The 11,940-nt window shown below is 40.1% G+C and overlaps 1 protein-coding gene across 1 annotated transcript; it reads left to right on the forward strand.

Moving 5' to 3' along the window:
- The first annotated feature begins 5,548 nt into the window (after positions 1-5,548).
- On the forward strand, positions 5,549-6,124 carry LOC114822288 (probable esterase KAI2). The gene has a single exon (XM_029096619.1). The coding sequence runs from the start codon at positions 5,549-5,551 to the stop codon at positions 6,122-6,124; it is 576 nt and encodes a 191-aa protein (XP_028952452.1).
- Positions 6,125-11,940: the final 5,816 nt, after the last annotated feature.

An 11,940-nucleotide genomic window follows, 5' to 3' on the forward strand; every position in this document is an offset into this window, starting at 1 on the left:
GAATGGTCAATGCATGGCATGTCTTCTATAAAGTAGACAAATACGTGTTTATTGGCTAGCAAGAAGGTGGTGAACAGTTATTTTTCTCAGTCCGATAGACTCGGTCTGATTCTGGTTTTGCATTTCAGCTTGTCAGGATCAAGGGTTATATGGACAACGTCTTCATCTGCTTTAAACTGTAGATTGCCATCATCTTGAGGGTCAAGGTCTAGGTCAAACTCCTTGTAGCTTTTCTATTGATCCTTGGACTTTGATTGATATGCTGACTCGAGCTTTCCACTGTGCAGCATCGAGTTGTTGCCTAATCTTTTTGGTTTCTTTTGCATTGCCAAACGCGGAGTAGCGGAGCAGTTAGGGACTGTTAAGCTAATTCCAACCGAGTATGGAGTTATAAGGAGTTAGGCAGTCCATGACATGGAAAAACACCAAGTAGTTATACAGTTATGCCTAAACCACAGGCTTCATTCTCTTGAGTGATTGGACTCGAGAGTTGTTGAAGGTATGCAGGGTGGTTTTCCCTTTGTTAATGCTGTTTAGAATTCTCATCCTCTTAGCTGCATCTTTGAAGAGGGTGTTGACTCCAGACCCATTGTCCACCAAGACAGGACTAACCATGGCGTTGAAAATATGTACCTTGATGACAAGGCATCATCACGAGGGAAATGTATGTCTTCTAATTTTGCAAATCTAGATCAGAGAACATCAGGATGTTAGACTTAATTGGGAGGGGTTTATTGATGGAAGCTACCATCCTGGGGTTCTTTAAAGCCGCTATACTTTTTTTTTCATGTTTTCCATAAATGTTATTGACGTTCAGAATTAATTTTTTTTATCAACCTTTCGTTTCTAGAAGATCCCTAAAATTTCTTGGATCTTTTGTGAGATGTTTTGAGAGCGGGGCAAAGGCGTTTTACACAAGATAGGAGTAGATATTACATCCTCTTACGAGTTGGATTATTTAAGGTGTATACATGCTAATTCTTAGATTGTAAAGATTCTAAGAATATAAGAAACCCGACTAATTCCCTACCGGATCAGGTTTTTGTGTCTTACAGAACAAGCATGATAATCTCATCGAAGTCGTCCAACATCGCCCACTACCCCAGAACAGGATTGGTGGCATTGCTTCTCCGTTGTGGAAGCTGTTGAGCCCATAACCAGACTTCTAAGGTGTTTGTATTCCTATCCACTTTACTCCGGCCTTGAAAATCATGGTCCCACAACTTAAATTTTTTATTGCTTATTTGGTGTAACACCTGACTATTGACCTAATATTTATTTATGCTAATTCTACTGCTAAGTAGAGTAGTGCAGTGTAATCACCCATTTTGCACTATGTTATTCTAATAATAGTGGTGCAGTATAACTGTGAAATCCAGTCCCCATATTATATTATTTTATTTACATAATTCATACTTTTTTTACTTTATTTTTATTTTATTTTCTTGAAATTTAGAGTTTTTGGCTAGTTATTTGAGTTTGACTCTACGTCACTAGACATTAAAAATCTGTAGATATTTCAACATAACTCGTAGTATTTTTAATAAACATCGGTCCTATAAACGTGTGGGAGAAAACCGTTAGTAAGGAGTTATAACGAAGGCAATATAAGCGAGCAATGGTAGGGGCAAAACGAAGGAAATATCTGGGAAGGGAACCTTTCCATGTTGGTACAGTTGACCCCCGAGCGTGACCCAAAATAACTATTTCCCTGCGTTCTGACTCAGTTCGTGGGTGAAGTTTTTGATAGCTTTTCCCGCCAACTACGGTGGCGTCAGGCGACACCATCACCTAGAAATGACTCCCCACCACACTGGCATGTTTACGTATCCGTAATCGAAATGAGAATGTGAAATTGAATTTCGATTACGGAGTACTTCGGTATTTACTAAACATGGAGGAATCAAAAAAGCAATGGGGTCCACACAAATTTTGGAATTCAATTCCTTGTATTGGTGGAATTGGATTCCCTAGATATAGGTGGTAATCCAATTCCTGCTTATTTGGGCAATCGGAATGATAGTTTTGTTCCCTTTATGCCCTTACTTACTTTTTTTATTTCCAAGACTATCTTTTATAAACCCATTAAAGTATATAAAATATTTGATTTGGGACAAGGGCATTTTAGTAATCATACTGGTTTATATTCCGATTCTGCTGAATTAGTAAACAGCTTTATGAAATTCTATTCCTATTCCAGAACATTTAAGTAAACAGCTTCAACAGGAATCGATTCTGACTTTTCCTCATTCCAACTCCTCCTCAATTCAATTCCTTCTATTTCCATTATCGTTACGTAAACGCCCCATAAGAGTAGAACCCATCTAAAGTCTTTTCCATTTGGCCACTGCAAGAGACGAATTGATGCTCATACTTTCTAGATTTCCAACATCGGCGATCTCCCTTTTTCATTCGTCCCAAAGTCAACCACCACCACAAACTAACTCATTGTGACCTCAGCTACAAAACCAAAGCTTTGGATTGGATGTTGAAGCTCTCACGAGTCCATGGCAAGGTACACCATTTTCAGCGGTCTGAAGGCTTCTTGGTGTATTTCAACGTTCTTCAGTCAGATTCACACTCTGACGAAGGTATAAAAAGTGTTGTATTTTCCATGAGCTTTGTTTTGATATATTATGGTTCATTTTTTGGTAATGGTCGAGATTCTAGCAATTACTGGTTATGTAGCGTGGCCAGGAATGCGACTTTGCCATTCTAAGCTAATTTTGATGTACTGAACTCAATTTTGATGTCTGTTTGATGAGATTCAACCTTGTGAACCTGGTTTCATAATTGACTGCCACATGACCTTTGTAGTTGGTGAAGATCTAACTGTTAGATTATAATGAAATTGTAGTATGTTATTGTTGAAATAATTTGATGACCTTAGGAAATTACGATTCGAAAATCCAACGTGTGAATCTTCCAGAATCGTGCTTGAATACTGTAGTTAGTGTGTATAGCCTAGAATTACATATTTTATCGCTAGAATTCTAAGATGGACTTTTGCTTTATTTTTATGTGGTGATCATATTGCTTTGATCCTTGTGCTAGGGTGTTATTGCGCAAACTCCATGTGAGTAACTTTAATACATGTAATATGGTTACCCTTGAAATTCCCATGCTCGTATACTTTGTGGATATGGCATAGATTTATAAAATGAGTTTTCTATTATGTTGTTGCTTTTAAATTTAGTCACCGATCTATTTTATGAAATGTGATTTGACATGCATATTTGAAATGATTGTGAAACAAGATGGCTAATAGATGTCTACTAACCCAATGTTGTTGGGAGATGTATCATGTGGATTCCATTGAGTTGGTTTGGAATCTTATTCTTATCTGGTTCTATTGAGTTGGTTTGGAATCTTATTCTTATCGGTTCCATTGAGTTGGTTTGGAACTAGATTGCTAGAATTTTAATCGATTCCGTTAACCTGGTCTAAAACCCTATATTCCTTTGAATTCCAATTGAATTTGTATGGAATCCCTCTTTCTATTAAGTTTTGTTGAGTTGGTCTAGAACTCCGTATTCTATTACATTCCATTAAGTTGGTTTGGAATCACACTTCACATTCGGTTCCCTTAAGTTGGTCAGGAAGCCTGTATATATTAGATAACCCCACTCCTATTCAATTCTATTAAGTTGGTCCATAATCTTACATCCTATGGAATCCAGTGTGCTAGTCTGGAATCTCACCTCCTACTTCCTAGTTCCATTGAGTTGGTCTAGAACCAAATTCATAAAATCATCAATTCCTTTGAGTTAGATTGGAACGTGGAATCTTAGGAATTGTATGCTTTGGTCAATTTGTGTCGCGCTAGCCCTAATTTTAGGTGTATATGAGAAAGCGAGGATGAGAACATATGTGGTTCAATCTAGAAAAGTTGATGGATGTCTGTATGATTCCTTGGGATTTCCAATGAGATGCTATTATGACTTTATAAAGTATGGCTTTATTAATGATGTTTATAAACTAAGAAATATGGACTTGTTTTATTACTATCACATACGTATGATTATTGTCACCCACACGAGCTTCGTAACTTATCCGAGTTTTGCTTTGTCCGGTGCACCATCTTCATGGTGTAGGTGTTTGTGTACGTGACATGATTTGATTGATATGAGGTACGTCTTGGGTCGTAGTGCAGTGATTAGAGTGCTTGTAGTGACTAGGTTATCCTTATACCTTTCTTCGTATTTTCTTTTGGATTATCATTTATGGGAGCCTATGGACATGGTAACCTAGTGAGGGTTATGTGTATGTTGTTGTATATATTCATGGGAAAAGCCCCACTAACATACTTTATTTTGTGTTTCAAATATTTATTTGTTTATTGTTTATTCTTCACACCCTTGAATTCTAGTGTCACGTGTCAATCCTAGACGAATCTCAGGATGGAGCATGACAACAATTACCTTCCTCGTTAATTTTATCTAGTTGTAATACTCAATACTGATTGGCACTACTTGTGTAAGAAGTATTACTATCACCCTTCTCATCTAAACTACATATTAATAGAACTCACTCTGTCTCGCAATCGCATCTTCTAACCTGAGCATTTATAGGCATTCATTGCAAATGGCCAAACCATTGTAACTGAATTTCTCTCATATTTCCTTCAATTTTGGCTACTTGCACTTTACCTTGGTTATTCTTATTCCTAATCTTATCCTTTCTCGTGTGCCCATACATCCAATGAAGCATTCCCATATCCATTACACTCATTTTATTTACATGTTGATGCTTCACTGCCCAACATTCTGTGCCATAAAGCATTGATGACCTTATTGTCATCCTATAAAAATTTCCCTTGAGCTTTAGTGGCATACGATGGTAGCACAATGCACCCGGTGCACTTTTCTACTTCATCCATCTAGCTTGTATTCTATGGTTGAGGTCTCCATCCAAATCTCAGTTCTTTTCCAAGATAGATCACATGTAGCGAAAGTAGCCTCTCTTTAGTACTTCCTAATCTCCAATCCTAACCCCTAACTCATTTGAGCCTCTATTCACATTGAAGTTTGTTTATACCATACTTAGGGCCTCCGTATTTAGATCTCGTATAAATACTCGGGGGACTCAAATGTAATTATGTAATGAGTGAAGGGGCAAATATGTAAAAAGGAGAGGAGCCCTTATTCTATAAAACGGACTCCTCACCCTCACAATGGGGAGAGGCCAATTCTTAAGCCTCTTGATCCCCTCAAACTTCTCAGATTGAGAAGAGCTCTCCCCCTCAGAAGCTCTCTCTCTCCCTTTCAACATCTCAGAGAAATTCAATAATCAGTGTAGACGTAGCCCAAACATTGGGGTGAACCACGATACATCTTGTGTTATTTACATTTCTTGCAGATTCACGGTTGAATTTACGTTGTTCCAAGACCTCCGGTTTTGTGCATCAACATTTAGCGCCATCAGTGGGAAACGACACGAAAAGTTGTGTTGGTTCTCTTTCATTTTTTCACCTCCGCCGTGAATCTGCAAAACCAAAAACCAAACCAACAAGCAACAGAGAGAACAAGAACAAAGAGAGAGAGATGCAATGGGAATAGTGGAAGAAGCTCACAACGTGCGGGTCGTAGGGTCGGGTCAACAAGTCCTAGTCTTGGCCCACGGCTTCGGCACCGATCAGTCGGTCTGGAAACACCTCGTCCACGACAACCGCGTCATTATGTACGACAACATGGGTGCCGGAACCACCAACCCAGAATACTTCGACTTCGAGCGCTACCCCACCCACGAAGGCTACACCTACGACCTTCTTGCCATTCTTAAGGAGCTCCACATCGAGTCATGCATCTTCGTCGGCCATTCTGCCTCTGTCATGGTCTGCACCACTGCTGCAGTCACCCGACCCGACCTTTTCACCAAACTAATCATGATCGCCGCCTCCCCTAGCTCAGTCTCACAATTTGTAAAAAACTCCTTAAAGATGCGGAAAAACTCTACATCAGGCTCATTCACTTACAATCAGATCCCAACCAGAAAAAGTATAAACGACCTCGTGGGCTTGGGCTTCTCCCCCCAGCCGTTTCTACATGTAGGTTTTGTCAAGTCTCAAACAATGCAACTTGCTCAGGGCTTTGCAGTCCAAGATACAATGCGAACTTTCCTCTAATCCCTTTCAAAAAAGAGGAAGCTCTTCGTTGGGTGATTTTGTGGTGGAGTGGGATTCACCACGATCCTAAGATGTGGTTTTGATGAGGAAATTTGAGAGCGGTGAGGAGGTTGTTGTTTCTGCTTTGTTGGGTCCCTTTCACTCTGAGGAAGACTCTGTTGAAAAATACAGTGAGTATACAAGGGAAGTTTTGATGAAGGTATGTGTGAAGAAGCCTGGTTTGAGCTCAATGCTGCAGTTCAATTGCAGTGTTTTTTAGATTATCGGTTCTGAGTCCGTATTCAACATCCATAATGCCCATATTCTTCAACCATCAGCTAGTCTTGGCCCTTCTGTCTACAGAGGCCCCACATTCAGATGAAGATCTCTCAGCATGCATCAAGACCAAATCTTTGTCTCTCTTTACTCAAACAGTGTAAGAAAAGTTGGTGAGGAATCTGGCTCCGCCTCCGCCAAGTAGCAAAGATCCTGGCCTCTACTAGGATGAGCTCCTCCAGTACCTGACTCTGCTCGCGCTGATGGCCGTGGACACCGTGCTCTTCGTGGTGGACCCTGTGAAGCTCAATCTCGTTAATGGTGGGCTTTTCACTGGAGGATGGGCTAAACGTGGGTTGTAGAATGATGTTGTTGAGGGAATATTTCAGAAGAAAAAAAACATTAAAGGAAGAAGATAAAAAGAAAAACTAGGTCTGGAGGTGGAAAGAGACAAAGAGAGGTGCAGCAGAAAAGAGAAAAGAAGGAAGCAAAAGCAAAAGCAAATCAAAAAGAAAAGCAGTGGGAAACAAAGCAGAAAAACAGAAACAAAAGCGAGCAAAGCATAAAAAACCGGGAAAAAGCAGAAAGCAAAAGAGAGGCTTTCCTTTGCGAGAGCACATGGCGACACTGCGAAAGCAAGGAATACACACCCACATTGCAAAAGCAAGGAATAAACACCCCACCAGAATGATGTGATTTGCTTTCCTTATTTTTGAATGATGTCATTTATTTTTCGTATCTTTTGGAGATATATGTATAACCCAATCAGAGGGTAAAAAAAATCAAATAAAAAAATTTTTAAAAAAAAAGGCAAGCCCAAAATAATGGGCTGCAATGTTATGTGAAGGGCGAAGGCCCATATGCCCAAAAGAGTCAGGCCCTATGACTCCAAATTTATTCGGCACCCTATTATCACCAACTAGGTGATCTAAAGTACGCCTAGTACTCCAAAATTATTCGGCAGCCTGCCGCTATAACCACTAACTAGGTGATCAAAAGTACACCCAGTACTCCAAAATTATTCAGCAGCCTGCCGCCTGCCGTTATTACCACCAACTAGGTGATCAAAAGTACGCCCAGTACTCCAAAATTATTCGGCAGCCTGCTGCTATTATCACCAACCAGGTGATCAAAAGTACGCCCAGTACTTCAAAATTATACATAAGCACTACTCATGTTAATCATACATAAACATTCATGAGCATCACTCATATCAATCATACATAAACATTCATGAGCATCACTCATGTCAACATTCATGCGCATCACTCATGTCAATCAACATAAACATTCATGAGCATCACTCATGTCAATCAGCTTCGAAAGCTTCATTTACAGAGCTCAAACTTTCAAAGCGTCATTTACAAAAGCTCCATCTTCAAAAGCTTCACTTGCAAAGCTTCACCTATAAAGCTTCACCTACAAAGCTTTAGTGCTGGGTATACAAATACTGCCTCCGAACAACTGCCACTTCGGCCCATACATGGATTCAATTTGAAGTCTCCAGCCAACAGACTCTATTGACCGAAGACTTGAGGGACTACATTATGTACCATATATTGGGCGTCAACAGGGCCTCATGAAAAATACTCGGGGGACTTAGCCCATGATTTATGTATTGAGGAGTGAGCCCTTATTCTATAAAAGGGACTCCCTCACTTTCATTATAGAGCACCCATTATTTATGTATTGAGGAGCGAGCCCTTATTCTATAAAAGAGACTCCCTTACCATCATTAGAGAGCATCCCCGCTAGCTGAGCAACCACCTTGCCGCAAGCATCAACTCTAGCCCATCACTTATGTATTGAGGAGCGAGCCCTTATTCTATAAAAGGGACTCCCTCACTATCATTAAAGAGCATCGTCACCTACTGAGCAATCGCCTCGCCACGAGCATCAACTCTAGCCCATCACTTATGTATTGAGGAGCAAGTCCTTATTCTATAAAAGGGACTCCCTCACTTTCAACGCCACAAGCCGAGCCAACCAAGGCAACTTAAGCTATAAACCGAGTAGCCTCGCAACATGTGCTACTTCTAGTTGAGCATCACTTCACTTCGAGCACCACCTCATATCAAATATCGGTTCAAGATGACATCTAGTTACTTCGGCCCATACATGGACTGAATTTCAAGTCTCCAGCCAGAAGACTCTTTTGACTGAAGTCTTGAGGGACTACTGTTTATTCCATACTTAGGGCCTCCGTATTTAGATCTCGTATAAATACTCGGGGGACTCAAAGGTAATTATGTAATAAGTGAAGGGGTAAATATGTAAAAAGGGAGAAGCCCTTATTCTATAAAAGGGACTCCATACCCTCACAATAGGGAGAGGCCAATTCTTAAGCCTCCTGATCCTCTCAAACTTCTCAGATTGAGAAGAGCTCTCCCCCTCAGAAGCTCTCTCTCTCTCCATCTTCAACATCTCATAGAAATACTATAATCAGTATGGACGTAGCCCAAACATTGGGGTGAACCACGATACATCTTGTGTTATTTACATTTCTTGCAAATTCATGGTCGGATTTACGTTGCTCCAAGACCTCCAGTTTTGTGCATCAACAAAGTTGAACTCAATATACTCTATCTTTGACCGACTTAGGTGAAGACCTTTAGATTCCAACACTTTTCTCCAAAGGTTAAGCTTCGCATTTACTCCTTTCTGAGTTTTATCTATCAACACTATATCACTGTGAAAAGCATACACCAAGGAATATCATCTTGAATATGTCACATTAACTCATCCATTACCAATGTAAAAAGGTAAGGACTTAAAGATAAGCCTTTATATAATCCTATAGTTATGGGGAAGCTTTCGGTTTGTTCTTCATGAGTTCTTATGGCAGTTCGTGCTCCGTCATACATATCCTTTATAGCTTGGATATATGCTACTCGTACTCTTTTCTTCTCTAAAATCCTCCAAAGAATGTCTCTTGGGACCCTATCATACATTTTTTTCCAAATCTATAAAGACCATATGCCAATCCTTTTTCATGTCTTTGTATCTTTCCATCGATCTTCATAAGAGATAGATTGCCTCCATGATTGAGTGCCCTGACATGAACCCAAATTGGTTGTCCGAGACCCGTGTCTCTTCATTTAGTCTATGCTCAATTACTCTCTCCCAAAGCTTCATTGTATGACTCATTAACTTAATACCTTATAGTTCATGTAATTTTGTACGTCGCTCTTATTCTTGCATATAGGCACCAAAGTGCTCTTATGCTACTCATTTGGCATCTTCTTCACTTTCAAAATGTTATTGAAAAGATTTGTGAGCCATGTTATACTTGTCTCTCCCAAGACTTTCCACACTTCGATCAGTATATCATATAGGCCCATTGCTTTTCTATGCTTCATCTTTTTCAAAGCTACAACCACTTCTTCCTTCCTAATTCGGCAGTTGAATGAGTAGTTTCTACACTCTTTTGAGTTACTCACTAGAGAAGTACTCCTTTCATGTCCTTCATTGAAAAAAATTATGAAAATAACATCTTCATCAGTCTTTGACGTTGTTCTCTGTAGCAAGAACCTTTCCATTCTCATTTGTGATGCACCTCACTTGATTCAAGTCCATTGTCTTCTTTTCCCTTACTCTAGCTAATTTATAGATATCTAACTCTCCTTCTTTGGTATCTAGTTTCTTATACATATCGTCAAAAGCCGCTAGCTTCGCATCTGTCATAGCTTTCTTCGCCTCCTTCTTCACTATTTTATACCTTTCACCAGTTTTTGTCGGTTCTATCCTTGTATAAGGCTTTACATTACTTCTTAGCCTTAACTTTTGTTTGTACCTCTTCCTTCCACCACCAGGATTCCTTTTGGTGTGGAGAAAACCCTTAGACTATCCTAATACTCCTTTTGCTACTTTTCGAATACAACTAGCTATGGAATCCCACATTTGGTTAGCTTCCCTCTCTCTATCCCAAACGCATTGGGTGATTATTTTCTCTTTGAAAATGATGTGTGTTGATGCATAAAATCAGCGAGGACTTTGGTACAACAGAAAGTGTTAAGTTTGAGACCTTCGCTAGATTATTCCGGTCACTAGTGTGGATAAGTAAGTAAATGGATAGGGACAGGGAAGCAAACACAAGATGTACGTGGTTCACCCAGATTGGCTACGTCCATGGAGTAAAGGAGTTCTCATTAATTGTGAAGGGTTTACACAAGTACATATGTTCAAGCTCTCCTTTAGTGAGTACTAGTGAATGATTTAGTACAAATGACATTAGGAAATATTGTGAGAGAATGATCTCTATTTATAGAAGAGAGTTTCTAGTTTCATTCTGACAATGACACATGTCGTGTTGTGATTGGCTGCTGATGTTGACATGTGTCACGCTATGATTGGCTTCTGATGTCGACACGTGTCGCGCTGTGATTGGCCTCCTGGTTGGAGGGAAACTCTTCTGAGTCCTTGATGGTATAACGTTGACCAGTGCTCAGTAGTTTCGGGATTGGTCAAGTATGGTGCAAATAGTGCTCCCCTAAGTTCCCGAGTGAGGGAAGCTCCTCGGTTGGGGACTTGCAAGATCCAAGCCATTGAGTAATCACGAAACTTCTAAGTACCAAAGTGTGGTATCATTTTCACTTGCCTTATGTGTCTCATACGTAGATGTGGCATCTTCTCTGGAAGTACTTTTCCTCCATCCAGGGGTGGTATCTTTAACCGATGAAGATGCACAAGGTAATGTATCAATTTCACTTGAAGCTTACTTGTAGTTTCGAGCTTAGTCAAGTGCGATACAAAATCCTATAGTAGGAGTCCCCCAAGTCACCGAGCTAGGAGATTTTTCGAAAGAGGTAACATACAAGGTAAGCAATCAGACTTCCAAGCAAGCAACCTAGATCGGAGGTTCGACTTCAACTTCCGGTTGATTGTTCTCTTTCTCCTTTGTCGTAAACAGCAATAAGGATAAAGAGAAGCAAATGCAGAAGAGACGATATGAGATACTTTTTCTTTTGAAGAAGTAACTTTCCACAGGCTTATTCTTGAATTGGGCTGGAGGGTTTTCTGGTTTCCTCTAGAGTGCGTTCGACCTTGATGATATAGGATACTTTTGCTGTTGACGAAGTAATAAATGAATCGGCATGTGTTCTGTTGTGCTTATCTCCACATCCTTCCTTGTATCATTCTCACTTGCCCTATCTGTTCCTCAGGCAGATGTGGTATCTTTTCTAGAAGCATAAGATGTTGAAGATAAGTACTCGAGAGCAATGCTAGGTAAGTAATCAGGCAAGGGGTTCCAGGCAGTCAGTTCCTGACTGGAAGCTTGAATGGCAAAGGAAAAGACAGGGAAGAAGCATGATATGGGATACTCTTGCTTTTGACCTTGATGATATGAGATACTCTTGCTCTAATATGGCTGGTTTGCATAGGTATTATTGGGGGGGAAGAAAGCTGAGTATTTCGAAATGCTTCGTTGGGAGTGCCCTCTCAGATATGAGGAAGGGTTGAGTATTTTTGCAGGTCTGCCTGTCCGTGGAGGTCATCATATATAGGAGTCTCCCTAATAATAAGTAGTAATGCTATTCCTTTACCCTTCTTGGTCGTAGCAA

The sequence above is a fragment of the Malus domestica genome, chromosome 16, assembly GCF_042453785.1.
Source record: "Malus domestica chromosome 16, GDT2T_hap1".
NCBI lineage: Eukaryota > Viridiplantae > Streptophyta > Magnoliopsida > Rosales > Rosaceae > Malus > Malus domestica.

Excerpts from the sequence above, each read along its gene's own strand:
- LOC114822288 (XM_029096619.1), top strand. The coding sequence starts at position 5,549 with ATGGGAATAGTGGAAGAAGCTCACAACGTGCGGGTCGTAGGGTCGGGT.